This window comes from Lissotriton helveticus, chromosome 12 (assembly GCF_964261635.1).
Source record: "Lissotriton helveticus chromosome 12, aLisHel1.1, whole genome shotgun sequence".
NCBI classification, from domain to species: Eukaryota; Metazoa; Chordata; class Amphibia; order Caudata; family Salamandridae; genus Lissotriton; species Lissotriton helveticus.
Genome location: NC_136073.1, coordinates 836,630,090 through 836,649,256, shown reverse-complemented (window position 1 = coordinate 836,649,256; position 19,167 = coordinate 836,630,090). Strand labels below are relative to the sequence as shown.

Sequence of the window (19,167 nt, the reverse complement as noted above, 5' to 3'; positions counted from 1 at the left end):
ATTGCTTTTTCTCCCAGATGCGCTGGTCCATGTATGGTGTTTACCATAACCTGTACCATGGCATCCGGTAGAAACCATACTGCTCTTTCAGGTGTCATCCAGCCTTGATCTGTAAGGACCCCTCCTTTTTCCTTCCATTCTAGCAGTTCCTGTGGTGTGGCGTGACTTTGGACATCCTGGATGTCAGAAAAGGGGTCTCGTATTGTATATTGGCGGTGTGGTATACTTAATTCTGTGTTTGCTGCTAACTTGGCTGCACTGTCTGCAGAATCATTTCCTTTTGATATTTCATCTGTTCCTTTTGTGTGCGCTTTACATTTTAGCACTGCGATTTTCTCTGGTAACTGACTGGCCTCTAAGAGGGCAGTGATGAGTGTAGCATGCTGTATTCTGGACCCATGTGATGTGAGAAATCCTCTCTCTTTCAGTGTAACCTTGTGAGGTGTTATTTCCATACATCCTACTGTGGTGGAATCAGTGGCCCACAGGGTGTGTGGCAAATCTTTCAAACGCTCATCTAATTCTCTACTTGTGTAGTGGCCCTTGAAATCTCGCAGAAATAGTCTGACATCTGTAGGTGAGCAAACAATGAGAGCTCCTAATTCTTTCAATGTTTTTATACCAAGCAAGTTTTCTGGACATGATTTTGTCAATATAAGATCTGTAGTTGTCGTGAGGGGACCAACCTGCAAGGACAGTGGCTTTGACGTGACGTTTGTCACAGGTTGTCCCGAGAAACCCAGAGAAATACTTTTTTGAACCCGAGAGAGGAGCCTCTGGGACCTCTTGATGGCTTATTGTTGTTTTACTGGCCCCAGTGTCTAGTAGAAATTTCCTATCCTTCCCAAGAAGTCGGACCTCTATAAATGGACCTGTCTGATCTACTGGAATGGGGATTAGGGGCAGTTTGTCATCTTCTCTCTCTGGGCAACATCATGAGAAATCTGGGTAATATTCAGTGTAGGCGCTGTCTATAATATTCATTTGGGCCATTTGTGTTGTCAGTGGAACTGAAGGTGTTGAACTGTCTAGGGAACCATTCTGTTTTGGCTGATATGGGCGTGGCTGGGTCTTACCAGTAGCCAAATTGTGCTTTAAGACAGGGCAATCTTTAACGAAGTGTCCCATCTTTTTGCAATAATTACAAGTGCTTTTTATTTTTGTCTGGCTACTTGGTGTCTGTTGACGCTGGGGTGCAGTTTGGGCTACTAATGCTTTCATCTTTGTGTCTTTCATGCGTTTCTTATCATTTTCTTCTTCATCCCTAATGCGATTCTGGTGATATTGTAGCATTTGTAACACCTGTGGAGGTGTATGTGCTTGCCAGGTACTTTCTACTTTTAGTACTCTGTCCTTAATGGCTGGCAAGGCGTTATCTACTAATTTGGAAACAAACAGATGCGGGTAAGCTTCACTTGTCGGCGTAAGGCCGCTATTTACCGCAAAACACTTTTCAAGTCTGGTGTAATAATCTCCTATGTCTTCACCATGTTTCTGTTTGCAGGAGGAAATGGCATCCCAGTCCTCCTTTTTCACTGTTAGTAACTGTGGTAGCACCTTTAAAATAGTGCCAGGAAGTGCTTTTAGTCTGTCTCCTATACCTTGACCTGCTACTCTAGTATTTTCGTCATTCTGAAGTTCAGTCCATCTAATGTGTTCACCTGCTACTTCCCAATCTTTTTTCTCTTAGTTTGTCATATATACCTGATGGCAACAATAATTTCAGAATTGCTGTGATATCAGAAAGAGTATATGTTCCCATCATTAATACATCTCCTAATTCCTTAAAGAATCCAGCAGGATCCTTTGAGTGGGAGGGAACCATCTCTTTCATCCTTAGTAACTCAAGTTTTGTCAAGGGTACATAAATGAAGACGCGTTGTAGCGCTCCATTTGTGTCAGCTCTGGGGTGGACCTCTCTCATGGGGAACTGGCGTGTTTGAGGGAGTCTATTAGTTGATCCACACGTATTATTGAAAGATCTATATCCAGTAACTTTCTGGTATTTCTGTCTAAAATCTATAAATGTATTGAGAAAAACTGAACTATTGTGGAGGAACATGTTATCAGCGCAGTCAGACAGAAAATCTTCGAGTCTTGGATCATGTTTAAAATGAGTGTCATTGAGTGTGATGAGATGTTGTACCATGTAGAGACTTGCTAATCTTTGATGTGAGCGTGGTAATGCTAGAAAAAGCTGGGCTATGAGATCATTGTCATATATCTTATATTGAGAGAAGGCAGAGGGTGTTGAATTACTGGAACCTCATATGGAGGTGGAGTATCTAAGAGGAAATTGGTGAAAGTATCCTCTGATAGTGGGGCTGTAGGCTGTGCTGATGCAATGTTAAGGTTTTCAGGTGCAGATGGCAATACAGGATAAAAACCAGTAGAAATGGCTGATTGTTCCCTTTTATTCCTTTCACTAACTACTTCTTTCCCTATTTCTTGTAACTGTTCTTTCTTGGCCTGCTCTGACATTCTCTTACCCTTTTCAACTTTATGCAATTCCTTCTGTTGCCTCCTATGGGCTTCTTTTCTCCATAACTCTACTGAGTCACTCTGTGACTGGCGGACTCTCTTTTTCTTCCATAACTGTTCCTCTAATTTTATAATACATTCCATGTCAAAAGTACCATTTTCAGGCCATCTATATCTGTGTTCTAGGTCTTTGGTATAATCCACCCATAAATCACAATAAATAAGTGCACCGACACCATGTTTTGCATACATGAAGTGTCCTGGAGTATCCCGAGGAGGAAGGGGAATTTCCTTCTCAAGAATACTCCTTTTGGTTGCCATCTTACGTATTTTCGAGAAAATAGGCATGATGGCAAGACTTTCAAAGATTTTAGAAGTGAGAAATACACAAACAGAACAAATATCTTTACCGTACCCACGAAAGAGGTGAGTCCGTCTTTTATACTAGTTTAGTAGTCCTCACAAAATAAGTGAGAAACCCACAAAAACATGTATCTTTACCGTGCCCACAAGGTAGTGAGTCCGTCTTTTATACTAGTTTTAGTAGTCCTCACCAAAGATAGGTGAGAAACCAACAAAACGCGTATCTTTACCGCCCCCACAAAAGCTGTGGGTTCGTCTTTATACTTTTCAGCAGTACTCACCGAAAAATAACTGGAAGGCCTCTTGAAGATTTTGGAAAAAACGCGGCGCGCAGTTTCAAGGTGGGATTTGTAGAACCTCGGACTCGTCTGCTTCGCAGGTTGGGCTTTGGTTCAGGACGTTCCGCTATTTCCTCACCGCCTCATGTGGATGCTGGGCCGCAGTCGGTCCCCCTCTTCGCCTCCAGGGAGTTAGCGGGAATTCCCCGCGTTGTGCACTTTTGAAGTCCGTCAACGGTCAGGAGGGGACAGTACCGGGTCCAATATCGCCGGCGCGTGGGGGAAAGGGAATGTCCCTGTTCCGGGCGCCAATTAATGTGGTAAATTAAATTTACTTATTACCTCATTTCTGAATTTCTATGCTTAATAAATCATAATTTCTTGTCAATGCAAAGCGAGGAGTCCGTGGTGCTCAAATGAAGGAGGAGGAGACCAATAACTCGAGTTAAGGGGAGTGCTTCCAGTGCCAAGCGGGCACAGGAGCAATCTCTCAAGTCCCTCTCTTGAAGTGGGTGTTTTATTTTCAACAGCAGGACATTTATACAGTCTTGGTCATGAGGCAAAATAGAGGAACAAACATGTCATGGCAGATAGAGGAACAAAAATCAGCAAGAGGGGCAGATTGTGAAGAAATGGGGGTGTGTCTTAGGCTTCGTGAGGGGACTTGCGATGTGAAATAGTCTGACAGTTGGAAGGGGGAGGCTTCCTCACTTGGGGTTTGTGCTCGTGCTTCATGTCAAAAAGAGGAACTATCTTGTGTAAAACAGAGACCATCTGCTCTCTGGCTTGCAGTAACTATTTCTTAAAACAGGAACTATCTGCTGGTTCTGGGAATTGGCTGAAACACAGGAAGGGGTGGTCAATGAACTAAGATGCCAGGTGAAGGGTGTCTTACAGTTAAGAACAGGAACTATCTGCTGCTGGTTCCCAGAATTGGCAGAACCACAGAAATGTGTGTGTTCACAGTGTACAACCTTGTGCTTCCTCTATTAGTTGGGGGTGGTCACAGGGCAGTTGGTGTGACAGGCTGAGTTACCAACAATGGACAGGATGTGGCTGAGTCTCTGGCACAACTGGGGGAAGGCACACAGGCAGGCTTCTTGGAATTGGCTCGACCACAAGGAGCAGAGGGTTGTGCAAGATTCAATGGGGATGTGAAGGACAGTTTTCAGACAAGTTTGCTGAGAGCATGTCACACACAAAATGGGTGTTTGTCTGAGAAAAATGGCTGTCAGGCAGAAACAGGGAAATGATGGGGCACAATTGTCAATTTTATTTCCACACTAATATGGCTGGCGGTGTCTGATAGACACCGCCACCATATGAGAGCTTTTCCACCACGGTCGCAAGCCGACCGCGGCGGAAAAGAGGCGGACGGTGTTTCTGACCGCTGCGGTCCCCCCTGCCATTGTAATATGGCAGGGGGGTGGGAATTGAGATCGGACGGGCATGGATGGCGGACCGATGGCCACCGCCTGCATGGCGGTGGCAATCCGTCCGCCATTCTATTCGGCCCCTAAGTAGGTCATTACAATGTCAGGCAGAATCACTACCGCCCCAACATCACATTGGTCATGGGACCGACCGACACGCGGTCGGCAGTCGGCGGTCCCGACCACCTACTTAGGATGTGATCGAACACTGTTCGGTCGCATTCCTACATTTAACTATGGCAGCATGCATTCCGGCCGTAGGGCTGGCTCCTTTAGTGAAATGGGAGGTGCAGTCATCCCTGCACCCCGTGGCAGGCACCTCAAGGTACCTACCACAGGGTGCCAGGATCAACAGGGGGGCATCCTGGGTCCACGGAGGCCGTGCACCCAAGCGGGCCCTGCTGGGGGCCCCCAAAAACGCTTTCTGACATGGTTTCCATGATGGACTGACCGGCATGGAAACCTTGTCAGAAACCATATTCGCGATCTCAAGGGCGAAAAAGCCCACCCTTGAGATTACAGGCTGGCTTCCAACTGGCAGATGGGCTTACCGAGCCAGCCGGAATGACAGGCCAGTTTCCTTTCCGACTGCCTCCATCGTTATTTGGCGGTCGGAAAGGAAACTGAACAGCCCATTACGATGCGGCTGTAAAGGCTTCGACCGCAGGTCGGAGCCTTTACAAGCCGCATCGTAATCAGCTCCTAAGTCGGCAAGTAGCTGAAGTCAAAGCAAACGCTATGGGACTATGAAGAAATATGAAATTGAGTATTTGATAACCAAATAAAACTATTGAAATGTGATTACTGCTTTAGTGGATTTTTCAGTTTTTTACATGCAGGATGTTCCGATACTTATATGAAAAACTAATTTGGGTCATCACAATGACAGTGTCACTAAAACACATGTAGCCAATGTGGTAAATAGTAGTTGTTATCTAGGCACAATGTTTTATTCAGTCGAGCAAAATCAATAGTTTTAACACAAAATGGTAAGAACAGCTACAAGCTTTCATGACATAGATATTCACAACAAATTAAGTTTATAGACAGGTAGTGTAGATGAACAGAAAAAGCAACAGCAGTGATGAACCAAATTGATAAATGATTAGCAATAGGTGATGACACTATTCGTATAATTTAGTGAAGAGCAATGCAGAACTGCAATTCAAAATTCTAATGGTGGTTCGACTCTGTACGGTGATCCTGCAGAGCCTTCCTCAGGACAAAAGGGCAGCCTCTTCTAGACCATCATGTCACCATAATTCAATCTTACACCAAGAATCAAAAGAATGCTGTCAAGAATTTGAAAGCTTTACAGTTAATGAATGACTTAACAGATCTACAGATGTTGAGCAGGAACTAGAAATAAGAATTGGGTAAACGTTTGACACGTCATCAAATCACCAACACCATTCACATGGGTTGCTGCTTTGTGCAAGCAATTGCTGGTAGGAAAGAGATTAAATTAATTTGTGCAAATGCCCAAGCTTTTTTGGGGTCTGGATGGGCTGTTTGTGAACAGCTTATAGGCCTATAGTATATGTCTTCTTTCCGGAATCTGACTTTTTGATTATAGGCCAACTTAAACCTCATTATTCCTCCAGTACCATTCAGATCCCTGACTAGACAGCTTCTGTGAAGGTTACGAAAGTCATTGACATTCATGACAGCAAAACAATTATTACATTCTCACAACTCACAAGAATTTGCCATCTGGTTGTGCTCCTGAATAAAGTCTCCTCTCTGCCTCCTCTCGAGATATTGCTCCATGGAACCATGGCATCCTCTCATGGGCAGTGGTGGCAATAAGCTTCTCCACCTGAGGTGCTTGGCTTATGATCGCCTGCTCTAAGGCATCACCCTACAATCACAAATAAAAAAATAGTAGAACTGGTCAATTTGGACCACAAGTCACTGGAAAAAGTTCCAATGAGTAATAGCTAAGCAATATGTTAGTGTACGAAAGTCATCCTTTTTGCACTGATCACCTCCTTTGTTTGACTGATGCTGGTGGTTACTGACTTTGAAAGTGCCCTGGGCTCTGCTAACCAGGCCAAGGGCCAATGCTGTGTCTTCTAAAACTATATTGAAATTAGTATCATTCTAACTGGCCAAGACAACCTACCTGTAAGTCACTAGGATATGGTAGGGCATGTAGGTTTGGAGGCCCCAGAGGATGTAATGCACTTAAGTGTGCACTGCTGTTGTGTCTAGTGTCATTTTAAGGCCAGGCGTGCCTTGCTGGCTGGTTTTAAAATAAAACCATGTCCAAATTCGACTTTGGAATTAAAAATACTGCCAAAGTCCAAAACTACCTTTGTATAACTTACACGTCCCCCCTGAGGTCTGCCGTAGGTGCTGTAAGGGTAGGGTGCATTGATATGAAATGTGGGGACACTATTAAAGATATTTTATATGCCCTGTACAGAAAAACAGCCAAAGTCGTTTTTCTCTATTGTAGTGCTGCTAGCCCCATAGGATAACATGGTGAAGGCTTTATCAAACTAATAAAGTCCAGCTTTTGATTGGAGCTAGGTAGACATATCATTCAAAGTATCAAAGTAACAGTTACAATAAATCCAACCACTTTCCACTGTCAGATTTATTACAGCTATTACATGAAAGTAGTTTTAGAACGTACTATTTTGAAGGTCCCTAAGGGAGCCCTGTAGCAGCCTCTTCTGATTGGTCAGCCTTTTGACAGCCTGAGTCAAGCTTCTCCCTGAGTAAGTGTGAAGAAGCCTGGGGTTGCAACAATACAGCCATTTGGTGGGAGGAGATTTGCTTTCTGGAGAAGCTAGGGAAAGGAAGGAAGCTGGGCAGATAAGCTGGACTTCAAAGGTAGGAGGCTGTGCAGAAAACAGATGTGGCAGGATCCAGGCCCCCCTACTTACTTGAACTTGAACTATAGCCAGATGGGAGCCCCCCTAATTAGATTAGGAGAGTGGTTAGAAGGGGAGAGTAGTCAGATGTTAGCCACACCTCTGGGTTGGGTTACACAGAAACAGACACCAAGGATAGATTTCTCCATTTTGATTTTTGGAAAAACAGGGCATTCTGGGTCAATAATATGCCACACATCACAGCAAGTGGTCAGAGCAAAGGGAGGTTAGTTTGCTCCATTTGGTTGGGGTGTGCCCCTCTTGCCAGCCAGAATGGAGGATAAAAATGGAAGAGCTGCAGGAACTCCTCAGAACAATGCCTGGAACAACAGAAGAAGAAGGACCGTCCTGCAGGACTCTTGGAAGGCACCACAGAAGGCTTGCACTCAGAAGGACGCACTTGCTGCACTCACAAGTCTCCACAAAAAAGGACTGTGCCTTCTCAAAGGAAAAGGAATGGACTCCCTGATCAGCAAGGTACAACAGAGGTGGAAGAAGTCACCTGCAAAGCCAAAGAGAGGATCAGCCCAGCTGACCAGTTGCAACTGGATTTTTCATGACTGAGCGTGTGCATTGTGGGACATTGAGTTCGAGCCACCAAGTGGCAATCTTGAGTCTCTGAGCCCTTGGTTGGAGCTACTGAACCCTTATTTTCATCAAAGGAATTAAAAAACAATCAGCTCTCAAACTTTGGACAATTCTGCAAAGTTTTGCAGAAAAGCTCCAAGAGGAGACCGGCTCGATGTCGAGAGTCAAGCCGCCGTCTTTGAATCACAAATCGGCCTAACCGTGCTGGTTTGCCCCACTGTCGGCTCCAGAGCTCCTCGCCATTGACGGCGAGGACAAAGACTTCCAGGGGCTCACCGTGGCATTGCACTGTAGCAGGCAACCATCGTCGATTCGAACTTTGGATCTGATAAGCCTAAGGACCAGCCAAAGAGCCCATCGACAAGAGAAAAGCTTCAAGAAAAAGACTAAGTCCGAAGGTAAACTTTTAACAGGGACCTAGCCCTCATTCTACCTGATCCACGCTCCATTACGGTCGGCCTAAAACTTTGACTTTGTCCTGGTTCAGAACAACCAGGTAGCCGCTTTCAGCTTTTTGGTGCTAGAATGCACAATTTTTTATTTAGATTTTAAAAATTAATGTCTCCGGTTTCCTACATTGGATTTTTGTTGCTTTGGTGATATGACATACTTTACAGATATTTGTCTCCTAAGATAAGCCAACTGCCCCTTTGCCAAGCTACCAAAGGTTCAGCAAGGATTCATTTATTGAGACTTGACTGGACCTATTTGTGACTGTGGTATTATTACTAGCTGAAGGTGAACACCCCCAACTACTAATAATCCACTTTCCTGCAGTTAGGTACTCATTTTATTTACATAAGTCATGTACTTCCAATTGGAGTCAGAATAGTTAAAGAACAATTGGAGCTGTTATGTTTCATGTTATCAACTTTTCAGAGAATGGCATTTACTACAGCGGCCACTTGGCTCCTAACTTCATATTAAAATAACAATACATCCAGCCGCCTAAATCAGGCAGCTAGAAAGCCAGGAGTTGGAGGTAAACCGGCCCTTATTTACAAACACTTGCGTGGGCGCTCGAGCAATGTAATGCAATTGAACAATGCACACAATGTACTGCAATATGGTAAGTAAATATCGTTTGCATAATTAATTTTTGGGGGGAGCGTTATATAGTGCGAACTCGACCCGAAGGTTACGGAGCCCTTTACATGAGCACCAGTTGCGCTACAGACGGAAACATAAATTTTGTTAAACACTGAAGAGATTAAGGGCTAGATGTAGGGATCCAAATACCGGTCGGTAACGGCCGAAAATACCGATTTTCGGCCGTTACCGACCAAAAAGTTTGGATACTGAGATGTAGGGGATGTCAAAATACAGATTCGGTAATTTTACCAAATCAGTAATTTTACCGATTCGGTAAAATTACCAAATCTGTATTTTGACATGTAGGTAGCACTTTAAACAGTGCTACAGGGCTTTAAGGATTCGTTATTTACCACCAACTATTAGTTGGTGGTAAATAACGAATTCCTATGTAAATGCAAATATGTGCATTTACACCTGTGCCTCAAGGCCCTTAGGAATGAATGGCAATTACCGAATCGGTAAATACCGATTCGGTAATTACCGATTCGGTAATTACCGAATCTTACCGATTGGGTAAAAAATACCGAAAATTTACCTACATCAGATTTACCGATTCTAAAATACTGAATCAGTAAAATTCGGTATTTTAGAATCGGTAAAAATGATTTACCTACATCTAGCCCTAAGTGAATTCCCCAGAATCAAAGGATGTTGAGTGTCCCCGCCGAGGCTCGAAACCGGTTCCCCAGTTTCGAGGCCGCCCACTCTAGCCATTAGGCCACATCCTCTCCCCACATCATGCCAACTGAGCCCCCTCTCAAAATAGTTGTAAATGGGGGCTATAGAGTTCAATTGTGCAAATGTCAAGTGGTAGAGAATTGTGAAAGCGCTTGCTGTTTCTCTTTGGCTCATGATTTTTCATAATTCAACTCAATGTCTTATTTTTTTTCAGTATATCTATCATTTGGTACCTGGCAACGTTGATAGCATTTTGAAATATTCCTTCGGATTAATGCTGCAGTGCACAACTTAAGATTGAAATGGCAATGTGCTATGTCCGAATGTAGACCAGTTAAGTAAAATTTGAATGTCTGTTGACAAACGCACACAGAATCAACTCATTCACTGAGATGCTAAGAGTGGGCAGGGAATCAAATTCATTGCAATTTATGTATTTGTTTATTTTTGTAAAGTGAATGCAATCGAGGTAAGGCATTTTTTGTGGTAAAAAAGTGGAGGGAGGACCAAAAACTAAATATTAGAGAGAATAACCAAAAAATATGGATTTTTATAGCTTTCTGGAAAAGATGATGGTCAAAATGTGATGGTTCTGGATTCGAAGAGCATTTGAAAGGGTAAGACCAAGGACTAGAAAGGTTATAGCCACATAATTTGTCCTCTTGTGTACCTTCAGACACAGAGATCTCATACCATGACATGATGCGTCAGAATAATGGAGAAAAAGACAAGAGTTGGATCAATAATAGCTCAGTTGTAGGAAGCAAAGCACTTAGGGGCAGATCTACAAGCACCTTGTGACACTTTTGTGCCGCTGCATCACTTTTGTGATGCAGTGGTGGCGTTAAAAATGCGGCCAATTTACCACGTGACGCACTTAGGGAGATGCGCCATGATGTAAAGCCCTTTGTCCCATTATAACTGCATCAGGTATAATTCATGCAGGGTGGGTGTTCCCACGCAGGAAAGCCTCATGAATGTGACACAGTGAAATCTACAAGATTGAACTGCGTCAATTCTAGGACGCCACTGTGTCAAAACCTTACGCCTGCGTAAGGAGTGACGCAGTGTAGTGGGAATAGGCCTCATAATGCATTGCTGGAGTTGCGTCGTGCTTGCGACACGACTCCAGCACTGCATAACTTTTGCCCCAACAGATGCGTCAGAATTTCTGATGCATCTGTCAATCCTTGCGACATGGTGCACCGGTTTGTAAATACGGCGCATCCATGGCGACGCAAGGGATTCTCAGGGTGGCACTAGGAATGGGACGCATCTCTACAGATGCGTCACTTTCTTGTAAGTCTGCCCCTTGGACTTGGATGGGCTGCTTTTTGGGTAAAGTGTGAGGTGTGCTGGAGAGATACTGGCATACCTGAAGAACCCACAGGCACCTCAGACCCACATATTTATCAACCTTTGCAGCTTGGCAATCGGAGATCCTGGGAGACCGAGCTCTACAAAATTGTTCTAAACTAGATCAGAAATACATCAGTTCCCTCAATGTCCAAGGCGTCTTTTTCGAAGGGAATGAAAGAAAGGATCTTTCTTAGTAGACACAACTGCAGGAAATGAGAAAAGCACATACCAAGACAGAAAGGCATAAAAAACAAGGTTTTAAAGAGAATTCCAAGGTTTTTGACCTTGGAAACTAAGTAGGAAGCATGAGTGAAATATAGAAAAAGAGACTATTGGACTAAGGTGGGCTTTAATGGCCAATGATGACGTTGACAACCTGATGGAGCACCCAGGGTGGAGTTCTCTGGGTTTGTCTGCTGTCAGGGGCTCATCTCACATCAGGTGGCATCAGAGCTGACTGCCCTGTAGCCTTGTCTATTCATATATTGCCTTGGCGAGGCCTTCTCTGGATCTTGGTTTCTCTCAGACGATGGCATCAGGTGGTTTTCCTACTTGCCAGAGGTGTTAGTTACCCTGGTAGGCATCTGGATCCCCATTCTCAAAGGATGACAACCTAAGCTGGAGCATTGGTTGTACCCTGTTGATGTGCAGGCTGACTTACTGGATTTCCTTTTCACAAAAGAGAAATTGAGATTTTTGACGGCATCTCAGCTCCCTGTCCTCCTGCAATGCCAGGAGTCAGAGTACTAGCCGAAAACATACTGAGTTGAGATGAGAACTGTAAGAGTAGTTGGAAACTTCTCCCTTGGAAAGTGAGTGACTTGTTGGGATAAACAGGGACACTGGTAAGTGGCAGGCGCTTAAACACATAAATTCCACAACTCCCATCAGACATGAATGACACTCACACCTGCATAGTGATTTTAGCACAGTAGCTTGGAATTATACTGTTCTGTCTCCACTCAAGCGATGCACAATTAAGAATTTGTCAAAAATGCGAAAATAAATACAAACTCCTTTGGATATGTTTAATATCAGATCAGCTAAAGAAAACCAGGAATAAAAACAGTCTAAAAAGCTATAAGGTAGTAGAATTATATATTTTTTCTGGATATTGTTTCCAGAGTTTACGCCACCCACCAAGACTAATTTGGTTCTGGAAATATACTGATAATTCTTTGAAAGCCAGACAGGAAGAGTAAAGAGACAAACATACCTCTAGTTTCCAGGTTTGTCGGACATAATCCCGTATCATGTTCTCCCGTAGGCTATCGAAAATTCCAAGTTGGATCTCTACTCCACATGGTCGATTGCACGGTTTGCGTAGGATGCAGCACAATCCATCAGGGTCCTTGGAGTAGTACTCACACACCTCAGCTGGTCCACAGTGGGGCTTTGCTCCTGCGATTGCATAGGTGCCATTCAACTGACGCTCAATGGTATAGTGATAAAAGCGCAGATCATAGACCACCGAGAGGACATAACCACCTAAGTTCCGCAGACACTGTCTCAACAAGAACAGGCCGTCCATCATGCCGGCCAGCTTGAGGTATTCTTCTGCCTCCCTCCGGGAAATGCTGCCATAATAAAATGGCAAGTGAGTAGCTGCATCAGGCATATTCCAACTTGGGTTATTTCTTTGAGGCACTCATAAAATCTATATAAATACACCTGAAATATCAATACAAAATATTAGGATTCTATAGTATCAAAGTCAGTTTTTTTCTTTGCACTTGTAAAATTATGTTAGCAAGGTCTACCTTAATGTTGGAAATTTCCTGATAAATCTATATCCCTGGAGGTCAACAGGGCGGGGAAGTTTCAGTGACATGTCAGATGAGTTTTGTGTTTCTTGTATGCACTGGCTGATTGCTGTGAGGGACGGCTTTGCTACTCTTTCCAGTACTGGAGGGAAAATCTCCTTAGAGTGATCAGTAAAGTTTCCTTATGATATGGATCCACCTCATAGACCTTTGTATCAAACTTGCAGTCGGTGGGTAGGGTAGAATATACCCAGACAGCACTGGGGCCCTTCAATCAATCAATCGGGGCTTTGTGAGGTGCACTACTCACCCGTGAGAGTCTCAAGGCGCTGAGGGGGGTGGGGGAATATCGGGCAGCTCCAAGTCATCCGAAAAGTGAGGTCTTTAGGCTCTTCCGGAATGCTTGCAGTGTTGGGGTATTACCTTACATGCTGGGATGACATTTTTGTGGGTGATTTTTAGGGCACAAGATTTACTTCAGGGGATACTTTGACAACAATATTCTAGTACCAAACTTCATTGGCCCTTAGTCACCATGGTGATACCAGAGATAGATGACAGACTGGTACCAGAAGTGGAGAAGAACAAGCTCAAGATGAAGGTCCTGTTCCATTTGAAATGCAGATGGAGAAGAGGATTTGGTTAAGGTTTCTTACGGTGTAATGAGATGACGATGTGGTGGGGACCAGGCAAGAATGAATGTGGAAGAAGTAGGGAATCTCCAGTTCAATCCCTTTGCAAGCCACAGAGGGTAAAGAACAGAAATGAGTGAGGTGATGCTAGTTACAACATACCTCCAACCCTACACGTGCCACAAAAATCAGGATAGACAACGGAGTAACGGACTGGAATCTGGACATATTCTTATCCTTTTTTGTGGAAATCATCTGACATTTTGAAGGGAGTGGTAATCCTTCTTTTAGAGGATGCCCAGCCAGTGGAGAGTCATCTGGTGGAATTACCACCGCCGTAGAGACAGCGTAGCAGAGATAATACAGCGGTGGCGTCCGCAATCAGTGGAGAATCCTCACACAGAGGTGCTACAGATCCCTTCACAAATCAGAGGATTTACTATTACCAGTCTACCCTAAATTTGGCAGGTCTGTGACTTTGTAAATAGTAGGGGCAAGACAAACGTTTATTACGCTGGCGTAATCTTGCGTAATTCCCACCATTTAACATAATACATGTGTAAAATTTCAGAAACTTTGCCATAATGCCACTTTGTGTAATTTCATCTTTGTTCGATTAAAAATTCTTTCCACAGAGCATGGAAACAAAACAAATAATCTGAACACAAGCCGCAGTTGTATGGAGTACTTTAATTTTTTGCGCAGTATATTCTTGTGATATGCCAGATTGGCATTTGTTATAATCTCAGATAATTTTTCTGACATTTCATGTAATTATACAGGGGGAAATTACATAAATTTTGGACATCCCTAAAAATTGCCTGACTCAGGGCTTAATTTGTGCTGGTGGTTGCAGGTGCTGTAAACGGGCACTCATTTTTGAGGACTAGGACTTATTTTTCATCACCATTACACTTTGACCCGGAGCAAGAGAAAAAGATGGAAAGAGGAGAAATAAGATGGAAAGGAAAAATAGGAAAAAACTGTGACAAAGCAAGAAAGCAGAAAAAAAGAATTTAAAGAATGAGATCAGGAGATAAGAAGTGCAGTAAGGTGAAGGTAACTGGCATGAGGTAACATCAAGACTATGCGGCCTTAGTAAAAATTAAGAATATGACCGTGTATTCACTACAATAGCGTTTAGAGTGCATTAACCCAGCGGCAGTTCCTCTGCTAAGGCAGAGGAGCTTCGCCCCACTGCTCTCAGAGCAGTGGAAAAACAGGAAAATTAAATTATAATAACAATCATTTTATTTTTCGTATGGGCTACTGGGCCAGGTTCGGGCAGGGCTGGGGTCACATGGAGGAGGAGTGGTTGGAAACCATAAGTGCGCATGACAGTTTGGCCGGCCGTCTTACCCTGGGCGGCACGAGTTTTGGGGGTGGCAGCCTACCCCTCCCACTCTTACCTGCAACTGCGTAGGGCGGCAAACGCAGGAATCGTTCGCCAGCACACCCCCCCTCTCATGGCTGCCGCGGAGCGGCAAAGGCTGGGACCGCCATGGGCGGCAAAAGACTTAGCTACACCACTGTGTTGCACAGTCGGGTGGAGAACAGTCCCAAGGCTCCCAGGCACAGTCTGAGCAGCCAAACAGACCACTTAGACCAATCACGATGCTGCTGTCGTACTGGGGACAGTAGCGTCGTGATTGGCTTAGGGAAGCCTGTGTGATGCCAGGAAGAGAAGAGGACGGAGGAGAAGCTGCAGCCGTAATCAGGTGAGTGATCTTTCTTTTTATCCCGCCCCACTGATTCAACCCCCACCCCTGTATTACTGATACTGGGGAAACTGGTAATTCTGCATTGCAACATTAATAAGGGATTACAAGTAATTCTTTGAAGACTCCAAACAAATGCGTCCTAATATCTAGTAATCAGTGTTACCACATGGATTTCCATTTTTCCTGGGACAAATTCTGAGTTGACTTGATTACTAAACCAATGGAGTTAGTGTGGAACTCTATGAAATGCCAGTATTCTCTTCAATAAACAGGATTACAATTTTAGATATTTTATAGAAGTGGTTTGGTCTCAAAAGCTTGTTTCTGCACCCTCAGTCGTCTCATTTTAAGAAGGTATCACATTCTTTAACCTACACTGATTCTGTTACTCACTGTGCCTCGTTAGATAATATATGATTTTATACAAATTTAAGGAAATTAAGGAATTTAACACCACATGTCAAAGTCGTACTGGCCTTTAGGGCAATTAGGCAGTGCCAGAAGGGTAGGTATAACATGTAAGTGTCTGAGTCGAAAGTTTGGCTTTTTGGGTTCCTGTTTTGTGGTCTGGTGGGCTGGTTTTTACTGCTCATTCCCTAATATTACTACAAACATTGCCCACAGCAAGCACAAATGCATGCAGACTCCCATACCTTGCAAAACGCCTATACGGCGTATCTTCTAAACTGCCCCTGTTTGCAAATGTAGACCACTTTTTTTAGCTATGCGATTTGCTAATGGCGCCACTTTTAATTTGGTGTCCAGGCCTATATCTCTTAAAGCATCAAAAACCCACTGTTTGGGGAAAGGCATGAACGTCTATGAAAAGGAGATTCCAGCGCTTGTGTGAGCACTTAGCGCTATAAAATACAAGTCTGATGAGCTTTATGTATGCTGTTGGTAATTTTGGGCTAGATATGCGTACAACTGGTCACAAAATACTGGGCACAATTGTGACCAGTATTTTTGTAACCAGTGTGGTAAATTTAAAGCAACCTATGAACTAATTGGTCGTTTTGTGAATTACTGATCCGTAGTGGGTCACAGTGCTACCCACCTCATGAATATTAATGAGGTAGATCTCAATTTGTGACCCACTAAGATTCGCTGCATCACAGGGATGGTGACCTGCTAGGGTCAGCAGACCACCATGTCTGCGGTTGCTTTAAATAAAGAATCATTTTTCTAAAATGCAGCCTGTTTTCCTTAAGGGAAAACGAGCTAAATGTTTTTAAAAATAAAAAATGAAATGCTTGATTTCCTAAAAAATATTTTTTTAAACATTTGTAAAGGGGACGACGATCCAAGGGCACTTTTTCCCATTTGCGAATGAGTTACCACCAACTTTGAGTTTGTGGTAAAGTATGAATGTTTCACAACTGCATTTCCGTTTCAAAACATTAGTACATACCACTATGATTTAGTATTTGGACTGGACACCCTAAACATGCCCCAAATACCGAATCGTTATTAGGTCGCAAACCCATATTGCAATTCGGTAAAGTGTTACTCAATCACAAGTTGGGGTTGATACATTAGAAAAAGCCTTTTTGCATTCGCAAACGACCCTGCAAAAAGGCTTTGTGCATCTAGGGCCAGATGTACGATGCAATTTACCAGACCGGTAAAATGCATTTTTCTATGTTCAACTCCTATTTTACGAGTCGGTAACATATTACTGACTCGCAAAATAGGGTTTGCGAGTCGCTATTTGGAAGGGGAGTGCCAAGGGCTACAATTCCTAATAGGGAGTCGTAGGGGGATGTACGATTATTTTGTGACCGGAATGCGGTCGCAAAACAATTTGCAGTTTGCCACCTAGGCCCCTTCCCCATTGTGAATGGTAGCAAAAACGTTTTTTAAGAGCAGGCAGTGGTCCCACGGACCACTACCAACCCTTAAAAAATGAAACAGAAATGTTTTCTTTTTCTATTTTAAATGCATCCCATTTGCATTCATGGAAAAGGGCTGCATTTAAGAAAAAAAGTTGCTTTATTTAGAAGCAAACAGACATGGTGGTCTGCTGTCCCCCGCAGGCCACCATCCCTGTGTTATTGCCCATTCAGAAGGGGTGGCAAATTGCGACCTGCCTCGTGAATATTGAGGAGGCAGGTCAATTGGGACCCCATTGAGAACTGCTACTGTGCCTGAGACACATCAGTACATTTCGTTTTGCGAGTCTCTAATTTTGAGTCGCAAAAAATCACAATTAGAAACTCGCAAAATCAAATGGTTGTCCATATGGCCCCTAGTCCAGTGGCGTCACTAGGGGGGTGCGGGGGGTGCGGACCGCACCGGGTGACACCCTCACATGGGGGTGACACCATCTGGTTGCGCCCCCCCCCCCCCCCCCAGCAGGCCTCTGTACATAGCACCCCCTGCACCGCACCCGAAGGCCTCGGAGAGACTCGATCCGCTTTAAAAACAAAAGCGAACAGAGATATTTTCTCACCTATTCGAATTAAAATGTTCTCATTAGTTAAAGTTTGAAAAGTGTAGTAATGAGGGCCCCCCCCGCCATTTATATGGAAAAAGACACGGCGCTAAAGAGGGGGGGGGCGGGGAGGGGGGGTATTAAGCGCTTGGAAATTAGCTTTTACTGTAGCTGTTTCATATCGTAAAAAAATTCTCTTTGGTGCCTTGTACACAGATTTCTTTTTGCATCTTGAAAAGCTTTAAAAGAGAAACCACATGAAAGCGGCAGAGAGCCCCCCCCGTTTAATGTGCGAGAGAGAGGGAGCTAGAGGGAGTAAGAAGACAGAGAGAGAGAGAGAGTTAGAGTGAGAAAGACAGAGAGAGAGGGAGCTAGAGTGAGAAAGACAGAGAGAGAGGGAACTAGAGGGAGTAAGACAGAGAGAGGGAGACAGAGGTAGCTAGAGGAAGTAAGACAGAGAGAGAGGGAGCTAGACAGAGAGAGGGAGCTAGAGGGAGTACGATAGAGAGAGAGGGAGCTAGAGGGAGCAAGACAGAGAGAGAGGGAGCAAGACAGAGAGAGAGGGAGCTAGAGGGAATAAGAGAGAGGGAGCTAGAGGGAGCAAGACAGAGAGAGAGGGAGACAGAGGGAGCTAGAGGGAGTAAGACAGAGAGAGAGAGGGAGCTAGACAGAGACAGAGGGAGCTAGAGGGAGTAAGACAGAGAGAGAGGGAGCTCGAGGGAGCTAGACAGAGAGAGGGAGCTAGAGGGAGTAAGACAGAGAGAGAGGGAGCTAGAGGGAGCTAGACAGAGAGAGGGAGCTAGAGGGAGTAAGACAGAGAGAGAGAGGGAGCTAGACAGAGACAGAGGGAGCTAGAGGGAGTAAGACAGAGAGAGAGGGAGCTCGAGGGAGCTAGACAGAGAGAGGGAGCTAGAGGGAGTAAGACAGAGAGAGAGGGAGTCAGAGGGAGCTAGAGGGAGCAAGACAGAGAGAGAGAGGGATCTAGACAGAGAGAGCGAGCTAGAGGGAGCAAGACAGAAAGAGAGGGAGCAAGACAGAAAGAGAGGGAGCTAGAGGGAATAAGAGAGAGAGGGAGCTAGAGGGAGGAAGACAGAGAGAGGAGCTAGAGGGAGTACAACAGAGAGAGAGGGAGCTAGAGGGAGCTAGACAGAGAGAGGGAGCTAGAGGGAGTAAGACAGAGAGAGAGGGAGCTAGAGGGAGCTAGACAGAGAGAGGGAGCTAGAGGGAGTAAGACAGAGAGAGAGAGGGAGTCAGAGGGAGCTAGAGGGAGCAAGACAGAGAGAGAGGGAGCTAGACAGAGAGAGCGAGCTAGAGGGAGTAAGATAGAGAGAGAGGGAGCTAAAGGGAGTAAGACAGAGAGAGAGAGGGAGAAAGAGGGAGTAAGAGAGAGAGAGGGAGCTAGAGGGAGGAAGACAGAGAGAGGAGCTAGAGGGAGTACGACAGAGAGAGAGGGAGCTAGA

The 19,167-nt window shown here is 44.5% G+C and overlaps 1 protein-coding gene across 1 annotated transcript in view; it reads right to left on the bottom strand.

Moving 5' to 3' along the window:
* The window catches only part of ZAP70 (zeta chain of T cell receptor associated protein kinase 70), a 103,662-nt gene that overhangs the window by 51,433 nt on the left and 33,062 nt on the right, over positions 1-19,167 (bottom strand). Inside the window, exons 2-3 of the mRNA XM_078670938.1 lie at positions 12,374-12,828; positions 6,256-6,416 (exon numbers count right to left, since the gene is read on the bottom strand). Of these exons, the coding sequence (XP_078527064.1) occupies positions 6,256-6,416; positions 12,374-12,775 (563 nt within the window). The 5' untranslated portion in view covers positions 12,776-12,828. The remainder of the gene's footprint in view (positions 1-6,255; positions 6,417-12,373; positions 12,829-19,167) is intronic.